At 40.0% G+C, this 18,207-nt stretch overlaps 1 protein-coding gene across 1 annotated transcript in view; it reads right to left on the bottom strand.

Annotated features, from left to right (window-relative positions):
- Nucleotides 1-12,162, bottom strand: part of CCDC168 (coiled-coil domain containing 168) — a 30,749-nt gene extending 18,587 nt beyond the window's left edge. Inside the window, exons 1-3 of the mRNA XM_030812470.1 lie at nt 11,794-12,162; nt 11,636-11,669; nt 11,503-11,545 (exon numbers count right to left, since the gene is read on the bottom strand). Coding sequence (XP_030668330.1) covers nt 11,503-11,545; nt 11,636-11,669; nt 11,794-12,024 — 308 coding nt within the window. The 5' untranslated portion in view covers nt 12,025-12,162. The remainder of the gene's footprint in view (nt 1-11,502; nt 11,546-11,635; nt 11,670-11,793) is intronic.
- Nucleotides 12,163-18,207: the final 6,045 nt, after the last annotated feature.

An 18,207-nucleotide genomic window follows, 5' to 3' on the forward strand; every position in this document is an offset into this window, starting at 1 on the left:
ATCTCTAAAAGTCTATTTTTGACAGGATTGGGTCAAAGTTGCTGGATTAAGATTATATTATTTTACAAGGAATATCTTTTCTGTTCTCTATATGAAAGTTTTCACAAAAAGAAAACATTCTTATGGAAATGTAATAGGTACAACAGAAGAATACCAATAGTGTAAACTGGCTGTCTATAGATAAATCTAGATTATGTTAACAGTTCTTTGAGATCAACAGAAAAGCCTACATTTTAGGGAAGCACATCTCAGTACAATTCTGGGCTGGAGTACTGATCATGGATGATGTGAACTTGCCAACAGCCATGTACCTCAAATGACCCCAGTCTCAGTCTAAGAAGTGCTCAGACCAACCGCATCAGCATCATCTGGTGTGATGGTTAATTTTATTTGTCAATTTGGCTGGGCAGTGATGCCCAGAGATATGGTCAAACATTATTCTGGATGTTTCTCTGAGGGTGTTTTGGATGAGATTAACATTTATATCAGTGAACTGTGAGAAAAGCAGATTGTTCTTCCTAATGTGGGTGGGCATGATCCAATCAGTTAAAGGCCTGGATAGAACAAAAGACTGATACCTCAACCCCCTGACATACTCCAGCAAGAGGAAATTCTGTCAGCAGACAGCCTTTTGACTTAAACTGCACATTTTAGGCTTGCAAGTCACCATAATTGCTTAAGCCAATTCTTTAAAATAAATCTCTCTCTCTCTCTCTCTCTCTATATATATATATATATATATATACACACACACACACACACACACACACACACACATACACATATCCTACTGGTTCTGTTTCTCTGGAGAACCCTGACAATACACCTGGAAACTTATTTGAAATGCATATTCTTTGGTCCCATCCCAGCACTGTGGAATCTGATGTTTTGAAGGTGGGGTCAAAAAATCTGAGCTTTAATAAGCTCTCCAGCTGATTCTGATACATGATAAATTTTGATAGTCACTGTTTGATGCATGAGCAAACCTAAAATCAAAAACTGGAATGCATATAAACTAGGTCAGATAATTCTAGTAGCTATTTGTTTGGAGAACACAGATTACCTCTTACTTTACTGTATGTGTAATAACATATTTCAAAGCTTAAACTTGTCACTGACTGGTTGGTTTCAGAAGTGCATTTCCTAAAGGGAGTTGTCGTTGATAGATAAAACAGTTTAAAAGCAGACTCTGTGTTTATTTGTTACTATGACTATAGGATTGCCATTGATTGATTTACAAATAACTGTTTTTAAATAACCCTCAATCAAAGTAGTGAAGGCAGTATATGAAATCCATCATGATCTACCCAACCACAAAAATTATTTGTGCTAAATGATTACTTACAGAACTGAGAAATAAAAATGAAATGCTAAGTTCCACAAATGACTGAATCGACATCCTCTTGACCAAGGGGACCCCAAAGAAATCTTGAAAAATGAATTCCTGACGATGATGGGATGGGAGGTCAGACAGGCCTTATTATACCACCTCCCTCCCTCGCTACCATTAGGCTTTCTTTCCTAAGGGTAAACAGAACAGTCCTTTGGAAAGGCTTGCAGCACCCTTGGTATCAACCAATGACCTGATGCTGCCCCTCCCTTTCGCTTTCAACAAAACAACCAGCTAGCATTCCTTCCTGATAAGAGACCACCAACCACAGAGTGGTTCTGCCCAGTCTAGGGAGGATGTGCGGTGGGGGTTTTCATGTCCCCTGCTTCACCTTTTGATGTCAGAGGGCCAAAAACTCCACCCTCAGATCATGCTAAAGCTGCCATTTTTTGAACATGAGTTCCATGGAGAGGAATGAAGCTCAATTGCTCATGCACACATTTCTCCTTTCATAAATATTCATGACTCCTCCTACAGCTTATTGACTATGAGTATTATCCACCTCATTCAGCATGATTTCCTGTCTTATTCTTCCTGCCCTCCAATGGCCTGTTTCTGGCTTCTGACAGGAGGCTACACTTCCCAGTCTGTCAGAATGGCTACCCTGCAGGCTGCAACCCTTTATGAACACCATCATTCTTTTCAAAACACCATCATTCTTCAGTTGACACAATGAAATCTCATTAATCTCGATTTGGGTAGTTAGAATTTGGGATATTTTAGGCTATACCAATGATTTTGTTTTTTCATAGATAACACAAAAATATTAGGTAAATATTTAAAATATGTTAGTTTTCAAGTTCTCTCAATTTTTAGAGCACTTATTAACCTCTAATGTATAGGCTATTTTATGGGCTGAATTGTGTTTCTCTAAAATTCATATGTTGAGGTCCTAACCCTAGTACCTCAGAATGTGACCATATTTGTAGATGTGGCCTTTAAATAGATTATTAAAGTTAAATGAGGTCATATGGGTAGGCCTTAATCCATATTTGGAGATAAGGCCATCAAAAGGTGATTAACTGCTGTCTTTATTTAGAGTAGGGCCCTAATCCAATATGACTGGTACCCTTGTAAGGAGAGGAAATTTGGACACAGAGACACCATGGACATGCATATACAGAGAAAAGAGCATGTGATGCACATGTGTGTTTATTGCAGCACTATTTACAATAGCAAAGACATGGCATCAACCTAAATGTCCATCAATGATAGACTGGATAAAGAAAATGTGGCACATATACACCATGGAATACTATGCAGGCATAAAAAAGAATGAGTTAATGCCCTTTGCAGGGACATGGATGAAGCTGGAAACCATCATTCTCAGCAAACTAACATAGGAACAGAAAACCAAACACTGCATGTTCTCACTCCTAAGTGGGAGTCGAACAATGAGAACACATGGACACAAGGAGGGGAACATCACACACTGGGGCCTGTCAGGGAGGTGAGGGGCACTGGGAGGGAGAGCATTAGGACAGACAAATACCTAAAGCATGCTGGGCTTAAAACCTAGATGACGGGTTGATAGGTGCAGCAAACCACCATGGCACATATATACCTATGTAACAAACCTGCACGTGCTGCACATGGATCCCAGAACTTAAAGTAAAATTAAAAAAAAAAAAAAAAAAGAAAAGAGCGTGTGAGGACACAGCAAGAAAGTGGCCATCTGCAAGTCAAGGAGAAACACCTCAGGAGAAACCACGCCTTTCAGCCTCCAGAACCATGAGAAAAGAAATTTCTAACTGAACAACCTGCTCCTGAATGACTATTGGGTACATAATGAAATGAAGGCAGAAATAAAGACGTTCTTTGAAACCAACGAGAACAAAGACACAACATACCAGAATCTCTGGGACACATTCAAAGCAGTGTGTAGAGGGAAATTTATAGCACTAAATGCCCACAAGAGAAAGCAGGAAAGATCCAAAATTGACTCCCTAACATCACAATTAAAAGAACTAGAAAAGCAAGAGCAAACACATTCAAAAGCTAGCAGAAGGCTAGAAATAACTAAAATCAGAGCAGAACTGAAGGAAATAGAGACACAAAAAACCCTTCAAAAAATTAATGAATCCAGGAGCTGGTTTTTTGAAAAGATCAACAAAATTGATGGACCGCTAGCAAGACTAATAAAGAAGAAAAGAGAGAAGAATCAAATAGATGCAATAAAAAACGAAAAAGGGGATATCACCACCGATCCCACAGAAATACAATCTACCATCAGAGAATACTACAAACACCTCTATGCAAATAAACTAGAAAATCTAGAAGAAATGGATAAATTCCTTGACAAATACACCCTCCCAAGACTAAACCAGGAAGAAGTTGAATCTCTGAATAGACCAATAACAGGTTCTGAAATTGTGGCAATAATCAATAGCTTACCAACCAAAAAGAGTCCAGGACCTGATGGATTCACAGCCGAATTCTACCAGAGGTACAAGGAGGAACTGGTACCATTCCTTCTGAAACTATTCCAATCGATAGAAAAAGAGGGAATCCTCCCTAACACATTTTATGAAGCCAGCATCGTCCTGATACCAAAACCTGGCAGAGACATAACCAAAAAAGAGAATTTCAGACCAATATCATTGATGAACATTGATGCAAAAATCCTCAATAAAATACTGGCAAACCGAATCCAGCAGCACATCAAAAAGCTTATCCACCATGATCAAGTGGGCTTCATCCCTGGGATGCAAGGCTGGTTCAACATATGCAAATCAATAAATGTAATCCAGCATATAAACAGAACCAAAGACAAAAACCACATGATTATCTCAATAGATGGAGAAAAGGCCTTTGACAAAATTCAACAACCCTTCATGCTAAAAACTCTCAATAAATTAGGTATTGATGGGACGTATCTCAAAATAATAAGAGCTATCTACGACAAACCCACAGCCAATATCATACTGAATGGGCAAAAACTGGAAGCATTCCCTCTGAAAACTGGCACAAGACAGGGATGCCCTCTCTCACCGCTCCTATTCAACATAGTGCTCGAAGTTCTGGCCAGAGCAATCAGGCAGGAGAAGGAAATAAATGGTATTCAATTAGGAAAAGAGGAAGTCAAATTGTCCCTGTTTGCAGATGACATGATTGTATATCTAGAAAACCCCATTGTCTCAGCCCAAAATCTCCTTAAGCTGATTAGCAACTTCAGCGAAGTCTCAGGATACAAAATTAATGTACAAAAATCACAAGCATTCTTGTACACCAATCACAGACAAACAGAGAGCCAAATCATGAGTGAACTCCCATTCACAATTGCTTCAAAGAGAATAAAATACCTAGGAATCCAACTTACAAGGGATGTGAAGGACCTCTTCAAGGAGAACTACAAACCACTGCTCAATGAAATAAAAGAGGATACAAACAAATGGAAGAACATTCCATGCTCATGGGTTGGAAGAATCAATATCGTGAAAATGGCCATACTGCCCAAGGTAATTTATAGATTCAATGCCATCCCCATCAAGCTACCAATGACTTTCTTCACAGAATTGGAAAAAACTACTTTAAAGTTCATATGGAACCAAAAAAGAGCCCGCATCGCCAAGTCAATCCTAAGCCAAAAGAACAAAGCTGGAGGCATCACGCTACCTGACTTTAAACTATACTACAAGGCTACAGTAACCAAAACAGCATGGTACTGGTACCACAACAGAGACATAGATCAATGGAACAGAACAGAGCCCTCAGAAATGATGCCGCATAGCTACAACTATCTGATCTTTGACAAACCTGACAAAAACAAGAAATGGGGAAAGGATTCCCTATTTAATAAATGGTGCTGGGAAAACTGGCTAGCCATATGTAGAAAGCTGCAACTGGATCCCTTCCTTACACCTTATACAAAAATTAATTCAAGATGGATTAAAGACTTATATGTTAGACCTAAAACCATTAAAATCCTAGAAGAAAACCTAGGCAATACCATTCAGGACATAGGCGTGGGCAAGGACTTCATGTCTAAAACACCAAAAGCAATGGCAACAAAAGCCAAAATCGACAAATGGGATCTCATTAAACTAAAGAGCTTCTGCACAGCAAAAGAAACTATCATCAGAAGGAACAGGCAACCTACAGAATGGGAGAAAATTTTTGCAACCTACTCATCTGACAAAGGGCTAATATCCAGAATCTACAATGAACTCAAACAAATTTACAAGAAAAAAACAAACAACCCCATCAAAAAGTGGGCAGAGGACATGAACAAACACTTCTCAAAAGAAGACATTTATGCAGCCAGAAAACACATGAAGAAATGCTCATCATCACTGGCCATCAGAGAAATGCAAATCAAAACCACAGTGAGATACCATCTCACACCAGTTAGAATGGCCATCATTAAAAAATCAGGAAACAACAGGTGCTGGAGAGGATGTGGAGAAATAGGAACACTTTTACACTGTTGGTGGGACTGTAAACTAGTTCAACCATTGTGGAAGTCAGTGTGGCGATTCCTCAGGGATCTCGAACTAGAAATACCATTTGACCCAGCCATCCCATTACTGGGTATATACCCAAAGGACTATAAATCATGCTGCTATAAAGACACATGCACACGTATGTTTATTGCGGCACTATTCACAATAGCAAAGAGTTGGAACCAACCCAAATGTCCAACAACGATAGACTGGATTAAGAAAATGTGGCACATATACACCATGGAATACTATGCAGCCATAAAAAATGATGAGTTCGTGTCCTTTGTAGGGACATGGATGAAACTGGAAAACATCATTCTCAGTAAACTATCGCAAGGACAAAAAACCAAACACTGCATGTTCTCTCTCATAGGTGGGAATTGAACAATGAGAACTCATGGACACAGGAAGGGGAACATCACACTCCGGGGACTGTTGTGGGGTTGGGGGAGGGGGGAGGGACAGCATTAGGAGATACACCTAATGCTAAATGACGAGTTAATGGGTGCAGGAAATCAACATGGCACATGGATACATATGTAACAAACCTGCACATTGTGCACATGTACCCTAAAACCCTAAAGTATAATAAAAAAAAAATAAAAAAAAATAAAAAAAGAAAAGAAATTTCTGTTCTTGAATGCCACTTAATTTGTGATACGTTGTTATGGAAGCCCCAGCAATCTAATACAGACTGTATACACATCTTTGTTATCTGCCCATTACTTTTAGTATATAGTCTTTGGTAGTAAAGTCTATTCTTCAACTAAGACAAAATTTTGGGTGGGATGATCATGATGTCTACTCTCCAGCACCTGTTCTACCTCAGATTATTAGGCTCAGTCTAATACAGTAATCCCATTTCTGAGTGATTAGTTTAGGAATGGGCATGATCTAATCCTAATATAAGAAAATGCTGAAGCAGGCCGGGCAGGGTGGCTCATGCCTGTAATCCCAGGTCTCTGGGAGGCCGAAGCAGGTGGATCACTTGACATCAGAGTTTGAAACCAGCCTAGCCAACATGGTGAAATCCCAACTCTAGTAAAAATACAAAAAGTAGCTGGGTGTGGTGGCAGGCACCTGTAGACCCAGCTACTCAGGAGGCTGAGGCAGGAGAGTTGCTTGAACCCAGGAGATGGAGGTTGCAGTGAGCCAAGATTGTACCATTGCACTCTAGCCTGGGCAACAGAATGAGAATCCATCTCCAAAAAAAACAAAAAAAACCCTGAAGCAAACCATTTCCCAAAATCCAATAATCCAATGGAAGATCAGCAGTTTGCTTTGCTCATTGAGACTATGCCTGGTCAGCAGAGTTCTCTCTAATTTCTCATGTCACCTCCTGACATATAATTTATTTATTATGTTGTCATTTATTGTCTGACCCTCTCTCACCCCCACACCCTGTTTTGTTTGCTGGTGAGCCTCAAGGGCCTACAGCAATGCCTGACACAGAGTAGGCAATCAATAAGTATTTGCTGAATGACCATCTCCACCTCCAGGCTTCTGATTGCTAACAACAAACTGACCCAACTCTTTCCTCAATTTCAGTGAGAAACAAATCCCTCATTCACAAACCATTCATATGTGTTTAAAATCATGTGACTGATTTTAGTTAAGACTTGGAGGCAGAAGCAGGAGAGAGTTGACTACAGCCATGCAAAGGGCTCCCATTTAAACATTAGGTACGTCTTCCCATTTGTGAGATGTCCTTTGGCCTCTCCCCACCAAGGAATCTTAATTGGCCTTCGAGATTTTAAAAAGAACTCCTCATTCTCTAGGAAAAGAGGGACAGTTCTAGAGCCATGGTAACCAGTAGCAGAACCAGTTGTAAATCAATCAATGGCAATCCTATAGTCATAGTAACAAATAAACACAGAGTCTGCTTTTAAACTGTTTTATCTATCAACGACAACTCCCTTTAGGAAATGCACTTCTGAAACCAACCAGTCAGTGACAAGTTTAAGCTTTGAAAGTCAGGTGGTTGGTGGCAGACTCTCACTCAAGCATGCATCTATGGGTAAGGCCAACCCTAAAACAAACCATTCCCCAAAATCTGATACAAGGTCAGCCATTTGCTTTGCTTACTGAGACAATACCTGGCCAGCTCGGGTCCCCGGATTTCAGATACTAAGTGGTGGTCTCATCCTTTACGCCACTCAGTCCTAAGCCTCACACCACTACACTTGCAACTCCCTCTGTTCTGCTCCCCTCTGCCCCCCAGCTACTCCCTTTCTCCTTTGTCTCATTTCATAAGTAAGATAAAATCCACTCCATCTCTAATGCAGTACATTTTAACGATTCTGATGCTTAGGCTTCGGCCAGTATACCCTTCTATTTCAAAATAATTTATTAGGATGCTGTCCCACTATTTCCAATAGCAAAGACATGGAACCAACCCAAATGCTCATCAATGATAGACTGGATAAAGAAAATGTGGTACATATACACCATGGAATACCATGCAACCATAAAAAAATGAGATAATGGCCTTTGCAGGGACATGGATGGATGAAGCTGGAAGCCATCATTCTCAGCAAACTAACACAGGAACAGAAAACCAAACACCACATGTTCTCACTCCTAAGTGGGAGCTGAACAATGAGAACACATGGACACAGGGAGGGGAACAACATATACCAGGGCCTTTTCGGGGATGGGGGACGAGGGGAGGAAACTTAGAGGACAGGTCAATAGGTGCAGTAAACTACCATGGCACACGTGTCCCTAAGTAACAAACCTACACGTTCTGCATATGTATCCCGGTTTTTTTTTTAGAAGAAATTTTAAAAAATTAAATGAAATAGGCCAGGTGCAGTGGCTCGCGCCTGTAATCCCAGCACTTTGGGAGGCCGAGGTGGGCGGATCACGAGGTCAGGAGATCGAGACCATCTTGGCTAACATGGTGAAACCCCATCTCTACTGAAAATACAAAAAATTAGCCAGGTGCGGTGGCAGGCGCCTGTAGTCCCAGCTACTCAGGAGGCTGAGGCAGGAGAATGGCGTGAACCCGGGAGGCGGAGCTTGCAGTGAGCCAAGATCACGCCACTGCAGTCCGGCCTGGGCAAAAGAGCGAGACACCGTCTCAAAAAAAAAAAAAAAAAAAAAAAAAATTAAATGAAATAAAATTATTTGAAGGTGTCAATGGTTAAAAAAAAAATGCTGTTCCAAACATAGTTCTTTTCCAAAAAAAAGAGTTTATATATATATATATATATATTTTTTTCCCTTTTGAGCTGGAGTCGCTTTGTCTCCCAGGCTGGAGTGCAGTGGTGTGATCTCGTCTCACTGCAACCTCTGCCTCCCGGGTTCAAGCCATTCTCAGCCTCCCAAGTCATTGGGATTACAGGCGCATGCCACCACAGCCGGTTAATTTTTGTATTTTTAGTAGAGATGGGGTTTCACCATGTTGGCCAGGCTGGTTTCGAACTCCTGACCTCAAGTGATCTGCCCACCTCGGCTTCCCAAAGTGCTGGGATTACAGGCATGAGCCACCGTGTTACACATATTATTTCAACTAATCTTCATGATATTCCTAAGAATTCTTCTAATCCTTAGTTCGAAAATCAAAAAATAAAAATAAAAAATGGAGGTACAGTGAGTTTAAGTCATTAGCCCAAGGCCATGCCATCATTAAGAGGTAGAACTACAGGGCCGGGTGCGGTGGCTCACGACTGTAATCCCAGCACTTTGAGAGGCCCAGGTGGGTGGATGACCTGAGGTCAGGTGTTCGAGACCAGCCTGGCCAACATGGTGAAACCCCATCTCTACTAGAAACACAAAAAATTAGCCAGGTGTGATGGTGGGTGCCTGTGATCCCAGCTTCTATGGAGGCTGAGGCCGGAGAATCACTTGAACCCAGGAGGTGGAGGTTGCAGTGAGCTGAGGTCGTGCCCTTGCTCTCCAGCCTGGGCAAAAAGAGCAAAACTCTGTCTAAAAAAAAAAAAAAAAAAAGAGGCAGAACTAGAACTATGATATATAAAGCTAGACCTTTTTTAACTTCAAAATTTATGTTTTTTCACCATAATATGCTGCTGCCATAGGAGCCATATAATTTCTCTAATCCTTTTTCTTCAACACCACCCCCTAACCTCTTCTTCTCCATGAATTTCCCTTAACGCCCCCTAGAAAGATGCCACCCAAGGATTAACTTCTGTCTAGGCTGGAAGGGAATAATAGGACACGGGGATGGAAAATCTTTAAAGTGTCCTTGATTCTGAAGCCGAAAATCCTTTTTTTCTCCATGTCTTCTTGTGAATTCCTCTTGCCTGTTAATCCTCTGGTTTTGAATTACATGTGAACCTTGGGTCACCATGCACACCTAACCCCTCTAATATCTCAAATGCTGACTCTTGGTCTGTCCATTTGGACTTACTCTGATTGCACTACTGACATGCTGTAGCTTGTGCTGGCATTCCTGTTCCCAACTGGCCCTCACAAGGGTTCTATCTACTCACACCTCCAGATATTGTTACAGCTTCCCAAGACACTCACCTGAGAACTAGAGTTGCTAGTACCCAATACGACAATACAGCAACCGGATTAAATGAATAAAGCCCTTTTATACCCGACAAATGAAAGAAATTAGACGAACATCAAGTAATCCTCTGATTCACACAGCGACTAGTCACACAGTGACTGAAACACAAAACTGTGCCACTCTTATGTGTAACCACCACTAGTGGTTATTATCTATAGAATTGAATCCAGGTCTTAACATGGTATAGAAAGCCGTTTATGACCTGACTCCTACCTACCTCTTCACATTCATCTTCCACTACTTCCTGATTCAACCTCAACATTCTAGCAACTCTGAAATAATAGTAATTTCTTGCACATTGCTGCTGTTTCTGTTCATGCCCTGGAATGTCTTTCTTATCCTTCTAAACCTGTGTCCTTTTCGGGCTAATGTTCATTCATCCTTTAAAATTCAGCTCCAGCGTAACATTCTTCGTGAAGCCATTCCCAATGCCCTAGGCTGGCTTAGGTATCTCCTAAATGTTTTAATATTTCTGTCACTGTGTCACCATACCACAAGGCAACTTTCCTGTATGTATACCTCTTCTCCACAAGAATATAAGCTTCTTGAGAACAGAGACTATTTTATGGTTTGAATCCCAGTGTTGGCGTCCACTATATAGCAGATATCTAATAATTGTTGAATGGATTTCAATTAAAACAATTAAAATATTGATAGCATCAAGAGTTGTGATTATGTCAGTATTTAATCCCTAGCACGGAGATAACTTTACAATTCTGATAAATTCTGATTTTACAAACTCCTTTCATGTCACTCATGCAGCACCTAGCTCAGTGTTTGCTTGGTCCACAGTAAGTGCTAAATAAATATCTTTCCAGTTGAATTATAAGAACTGGTGTATTGGAGAGAGAGAGTAGTAAAGAAAGTCACTTATCCTCTTCAAGCTTTATTTTCCTCATCTGTGAAAACAATAATAATACTACCTACCTCGAAGGATAATTTCAATAATATACGAAAAGTCCTTAACACAGCTTGGAGCATAGCAACCATTTAAAGTAAATGTTAGATTGAATCATGACGTTGAACACCTAGGAAAACCCTTCTCTGAAATTCAGAAGTAAAGGCAATTTTGAATAGAACACAACCAACCTATTTCATTTAGCTTCAAAATATATATGTGATATATCACATACCTTTCTCTTGAAGATGAATTAATAACTGACCAATTGTCTGGGGCTGAATAGGAATAAAAAAGTCACAGTATCAATGAGAAAAGCTCAGGATGAACAACTTTTATATTAAAATATGAAATTGTATAATACTCACCAAATTTCCTGCTTTTCGGGCAACTGTCTTCCCTCTATTTTAATGGAAAAAAAATTGTTAGAGGAGTAATCCGAGTATCAAAGTTCAAAAGTTTTAAAGTTATTCTTATATCTGATTTTGAAAACTAGGAAAAGGGGAAATCAGACATTTATTCTTACCTCCTGGACATCTGAACTACCCTTTTCAGGAAGTGTGGGCTTCTTCCAAAAGGATGCACAAGCTTTCATGAGTATTATCTCAAAAAGAGTTCCCAGTAAAATTATAAAGAAAATTGCCACCCAATCATTTTGAATAATCCAGGACTCTAGAAAGTCCAATAATGTCATGAATGTATTATCTTCCAGTCCACTCCCTACCCCGTTTTTAAAGGAATAATATTGCTTTGACATTTTAATGTAATATGTGAAAGAGACTGGTGTCTCATTCAGAAGTCCTTGATTTCAGAGGCTCTGAAATATAAAACGTTGGTATGTCCAACTCATAGCCATGTGCAACATTTGGCCAGTGCTGCTGATGTCTTATCAAGTGCAGCAGTGTTTGCCCTGGGCCTAAGTTAAGTGAGGTACGTGTCATAGTGGGTATTTAACTGAGCTCATATTAACTTTAGCAATAATGAAAGTTCATAGGTAAGAAATGTACACTGTATAAGTAGTTTTTTACTAAAATTCAAAAAAATTACCTTCTCTTAACTTCATAGATAGTAACATAATTCTATCATGGATTGTCGCTGCCCTATTATAAATATAGAATTAATTTGGATTGGTAGAAAGCATTTGACATAACCATTTCTATTAACACCAGGAACAATGTATTTTATGCTTCTTTGTGGTAACGAAAATATAGTCCTTTCTTAGAACGAATATAGATAGGGTTGACAGGTTTAGCAAATAAAAACATTAGATGCCCAATTTAATTTGAATTTCGGAGAAATGTCAAATTTTTTTTTGGTCTAAGTATGTCCCATTGCAACTATGTAGAATGTATGATGACTTGTCTTTTATGGGTCTGATTTTTTCTTAAAATAGAACACATTTTATATTTCTTTTTGCTAGCAGGGTCTGTTGGCACCATTTCCCTTCAACAATCTATTGATATGCTGAAAACTAAAGTGTCTTTGGAATAACCTCCTGGTGAATTTCCTTTTCACCCTGTCTACAGTGATTTCAAAGAGCTACTTGTGATGTCCTTTCTGATGTCAGAATTAAGGGTGGGGCAGAGGCAGATGTAAGTACAGTACTGCCCACTCCCCTTCAAAGTCTAGTGGGTAGGCCTGGAAGCTTATTGAGAAAATACAATTTTAGTCACAAGTAGACAGGATAGTCTGGACTAGTAATGAAAAATGTTAACACTACCTTGGATTTAGAGTACTCTTCCTTTGAAGGTGTAATTAATTAATACTTCCTTTGCAGATGTAATTCATTAGTGCTTCACTTTTGTTTTGTTTTTAGTACTTCACTTATCCAAGGTAGGTTAAGCAAAGAAGTATCATTCATTACACTGAAGTATTATTCACTACACTGAAGTGAACTGTTCAGGCCTCTACTGTCACATCAGTTTAAATAAGTGCAACAAAGATTTATGACTTCAGCTGGGCGAAGTGGCTCATGCCCGTAATCCCAGCACTTTGGAAGGCTGAGGTGGGTGGATGGCTTGAGCCCAGGAGTTTGAGACCAGTACTGGGCAACATAGGTGGACCTCCGTCTTTACCAAAAATTTAAAAATTAGCCAGGCATGGTGGTGTGCACCTGTAGTTAGTTTCAGCTACTTGGGAGTCTGAGGTGGGAGGATTGCCTGAGCCTGGGAGGTGAAGGCTGCAGTGAGACATGATCCTGCCACTGCACTCCCATCCTGGACAACAAAGCAAGAGAGTATCGCAAAAAAAAAAAAAAAAAAAAAAAAAAAAAGAAAAAGAGAAAAGAATTATCAGCTCTTACTCTCCCTGAACATTGGAGATCAAGAGATCAATGACATTCTAAATGTTGGAATTTACAATCTTCCAATCTCTTAGACCACAACGTACAGGTATTTATAATCTTTATTTAAGTATAACTCTTGTCTTGAATTTTGTCTTCGCAAAGAATCGCCCTTTAGAATGCTTGGTAGGTCTTCATTGGCTCTGAAAGAAACTTCAGCAATTCCTCTTGATTTTTCTAGAACTACAGTAAAGTACACCTTCCCCGTACTCCCCTGCCCACAAAGACAATTGAGGTGATTTTAGTCTCCTGGGTTTCTCCATAAAATTCAAGCAGCTGGGCCAGGCACAGTGGCTCATGCCTATAATCCCAGCACTTTGGGAGGCCGAGGCAGGTGGATCACCTGAGGTGAGGAATTCAAGACCAGCCTGGCCAATGTGGTGAAACCCCGTCTTTACCTAAAAATACAAAAATTAGCTGGGCATGGTGGCAGGTGCCTGTAATCCCAGGGAGGCTGAGGCCAGAGAATCGCTTGAACCCGGGGAGGCGGAGGTTGCGGTGAACCGAGATCGCGCCATCGCACTCCAGCCTGGGCAACAACAGCAAAACTCCATCTCAGGGGAAAAAAAAAAAAATTAAGCAGCTGGAAAAATACTCAGTTACTCTCACCTACTTGCAGAAATTCTCTAAATCATTTAATGGTAACTATCTTAAAAGGGACTCATTGTTTCAACATTTTCTTCTCTCTAGTTCCTAGATCTTTCCAAGCTTTATGGTACTGAATCCCTAATTAGTATTCCACTGAAGAGCTCTTAAGGAACTGAAAAGGAACTGCTGCTTACCACTCCTGCTGATGGGTAGGTTTACATAGGGGTAAGTATTATCCCTCTCCAGGGCTTTGTCATGTTTGTTACTTATGTACTTACTACTAACAAAAGTATAATCATCTATTTTTCAGCATAAATGCTTCTGTCCTTTGGACTAGAAACCTCTTAGACCAATGTCAAGTGAACAGCATCAAAAGTAAATGCTAAGCAAGATTTACTTGCTTACAGAGTAAAAAGAAAAAGAGTATCAGAGAAAGCCTATTACAGTAATAAAACATAGACACTACAAGAAAACACAAGGAAATTCTATTAAAGTTTTTTTAAAAACTTCCTATTATATTTACCAATGTTACCATCTTTGAACTATTTTGACATTATGAACTTGGTTTTTGTTCTTTACTTAACAGGAAAAAGTCCCAATATTAGACATATAAAACAGCAACATAAAGCCAGAGATTGTTCAAAATTGTTAGCAATTCTTTCTGTAAATATCTTAGTTTAATACATGTGTTGAATAATAAATGTGTAAAGCACTGAACAAGGAACTAAAACGTGCTTTAACACGTTTTGTTAACGTTTTGTTAACATCTTTGTTAACATTTAACAATGATGAGGAAAAAAAAATCCCAAATTTGAAGGAATTTGTAATGTAAGTGAGATGGAGATATCAATAACTTAATGAGAAGGTAGAGTTCGGTCAACACAGAAAGGAGGAAGATATTACAGGGGTTTGAGGAGAGATACTTGGTTTGGGGTAATTTCAAGGAAATCTGCAAAGAGGGGAAAAAAATTTTTTTCCCCCTACTCATTTGGATTTGGTAGCAGGCAAAGATGAACAAAGAAAGTAGGAAGAAGAGTACTTCTTCCATTTTATAAACATTTATACAGTCCATGTTAGCTATAGCACGGTTAAAGGTGTGAAGTCTGGGAAAAGAAGGCTAAAATGTTGACAGAGCCCTACTGTGGAGCCACCTTCGGAGATCTAACAGTTTTTGAGTTGGAAGTATCAACCGGTGTATCAAAGCAAGGAGACAATAAAATTGGAAAATCAATTAGGCTACTGCACTGATAGATGAGAATTGATAAGGGTCTGAATTAGAGTGATGGTGGTGTAAAAAGAAGAGTAAGAGACTGAAACCCAGGATTTAGCAACTAAAAGAAAGCAAATGGCTGGGTGCGGTGGCTCATGCCTGTAATCCCAGTACTTTGGGAGGCTGAGTTAGATTGCTCGAGCCCTGGAGTTCGAGACCAGCCTCGGCAACAAAGCAGGACCCTGTTCTCTACAAAAATATTTGAGACCCTGTGTCTCTAAAAAAAGATAATTTTAAAAAGTAGCCAGGTGCAGTGGCAAGTGCCTGTAGTCCCAGCTACTTGGGAGGCTGAGGTAGGAGGATCCCTTGAGCCCAGGAGTTCAAGGTTGCAGTGAAGTATGATAATGCCATTGCATTCCAGTCTCGGTGACAGAGTGAAATTCTGTCTCAAAAAAATAAAACTAGGCTGGGCGCGGTGGCTCGCGCCTGTAACCCCAGCATTTTGGGAGGCCGAGGCGGTGGGATCACTTGAGATCAGGAATTCGAGACCAACCTGGCCAACATGACGAAACCTGTCTCTACTAAAAATACAAAAATTAGCCGGGCGTGGTGGCACACACATGTAATCCCGGCTACTCAGGAGGCTGAGGCACAAGAATCGCTTGAACCTGGGAGGCGGAGATCGCACCACTGCACTCCAGTCTCAAAAAAAACAAAAAACAAAAAACAAAAAACAACTAACATAATTTAAAAAAAGCAAATGGATCAAGGAGGGGGATGGAAGAGTTAATGGTGAGGGAGAAAGGACTTACAGATAATCCCAAATCTGGTTTGTCTAAGATGAGGTTTCCCAACGTGAGCACTATTGACATTTTGGACAGGATATTTCTTTGTTGTGGCTGCAGTACTGGGTATTGTAGGATTCTTAGCAACATCCCTATCTTTTACCTACAGAATGCTGGTAGCACCCCAACCCTAGTCGTGACAATCAAACATATTTCCAGACATTGCCAAATATCCCCTAAGACAGGGGTCCCCAACCCCTGGGCTGCAGACTAGTACTGGTCTGTGGCCTACTATGAACCAACAGCAGGCAAGCCAGCATTACTGCCTGAGCTCTGCCTCCTGTCACATCAGCTGTGACATTAGATTCTTATAGGAGCAGGGAACCTTATTATGAACTTTGCACATGGGGGATCTATAGGTTGTGCGCTTCTTATGAGAATCGAATGACTGATGATCTGAGATGGCACAGTTTCATCCAGAAAACATCCCTACCCCCACCACTCCCACCCCAGTCAGGTGGAAAAATTGTCTTCCATGAAATGGGTCCCTGGTGCCAAAAAGGTTGGGGACCACTGCCCTAAGGGGTAAAGGTCCCCCCTGGGTGGGGAGCATTAGTCTAGGTGAGTGTTTATGAGGCAGGAGAATAGGGTCTAGAGGCAGGGAACCTAAGACCGATTCACCCTGAGTTCCTACAACTAAGTTGATAGGAAAACCTCAACTTTCCACGCCTAAGTAACAAAAAGACCAGAGGCTACTTCCTTTGCAAACCCCCACCTTTTCAGTGCAGCAGATGGAAAATTGAAAGTTGGTTGCAAAATTGGTTGCTTTCTGCAAACAGACATTTGCATGGGAGTGTAACTTTGTAACTTCACTTCAGCCTCTGACTGGTTACTTTCTGCAACCAATCAGACTGATTGTGGGCCACCACTTCATTTACATGGGGTGAACACCAAGTAGACAATGGGAAATCTCTAGAGGGTGTTTGGGTCCCAGAAGATTCCTTCTCCAGGGCCCTTGAGCCGCTGCTTGGGCCCACTCCCACACTGTGAAGTGTACTATCATTTTCAATAAATCTATGCTTTCTTTGCTTCACTCTTTCCTTGCTTTGCTGTGCATTTTGTCCAATTCTTTATTCAAAACGTCAAGAAACTGGACAACTTGCAGTCAAGACCCCTACCAGTAACAGCTATGTCAATTAGGGCCTACCAGAAGAGGTGCCAGAATGGCTCTTTGATTATAATCTCAAACTTGAAGGGGCTGAACATTTTCCTGCAAGGCGTGGTAAATCTATGGAGGAGAGCAGATGTGACCTTTTTCTAAATGTTCGTTTCAGCTGTAGATATTCGTATCTTTCTCTAGGAGTTCTGTGTTCCCCAAATATGGCTAGCTATACAGTCCTCAAATGTCAAGCCATTACATCAATAAGGAACAGTAGTTTCTTATAGAAAACTCAGGGGAAAATCAACTTTAAATGATCATCTACCTACATTACCCCTATATTTGATGTAGTATCTTTGGTCATCATATTATGCCTATAGTTTAATTTTGCAAACGCAAATATTGTAAATTGTATAGCCTGGTCAGTAGCCTTTTAAGTGTTTTGTTGTACTCTAACATTATGTAATAAGTTGTCTTTTGTGTTTTCCTTGTCCCATTAGTATTTTGGTTCACAATACTTACGCTCCTCAATGACTTATAGTGGTTAATAGACCAGTGATTCTATCTTCTTGATAGCTTTGGATATTTTTTATGTTTATAATCTTTTGATACTAGTAGTGTTTTAAAATTTCAAATGTTAATTATTGTTTACTTATACAACATTCTTAAAAATTTAGGTTCAGGAAATGACTTAGTCAAAAATATCTATTATAAATAGTAACAGGAATTTTAAATTTATAGTTATACATCACTTTATTCTATAATGTGAAAGATTTGGACATTATTACCTAGGCTTTCATTCTTTTTGTCACATTTAGAAAAATACTATTTTAAATCTACTGATTCCATCAGGGCAG

The sequence above is a fragment of the Nomascus leucogenys genome, chromosome 5 (genome assembly GCF_006542625.1).
Source record: "Nomascus leucogenys isolate Asia chromosome 5, Asia_NLE_v1, whole genome shotgun sequence".
Lineage (NCBI taxonomy): Eukaryota > Metazoa > Chordata > Mammalia > Primates > Hylobatidae > Nomascus > Nomascus leucogenys.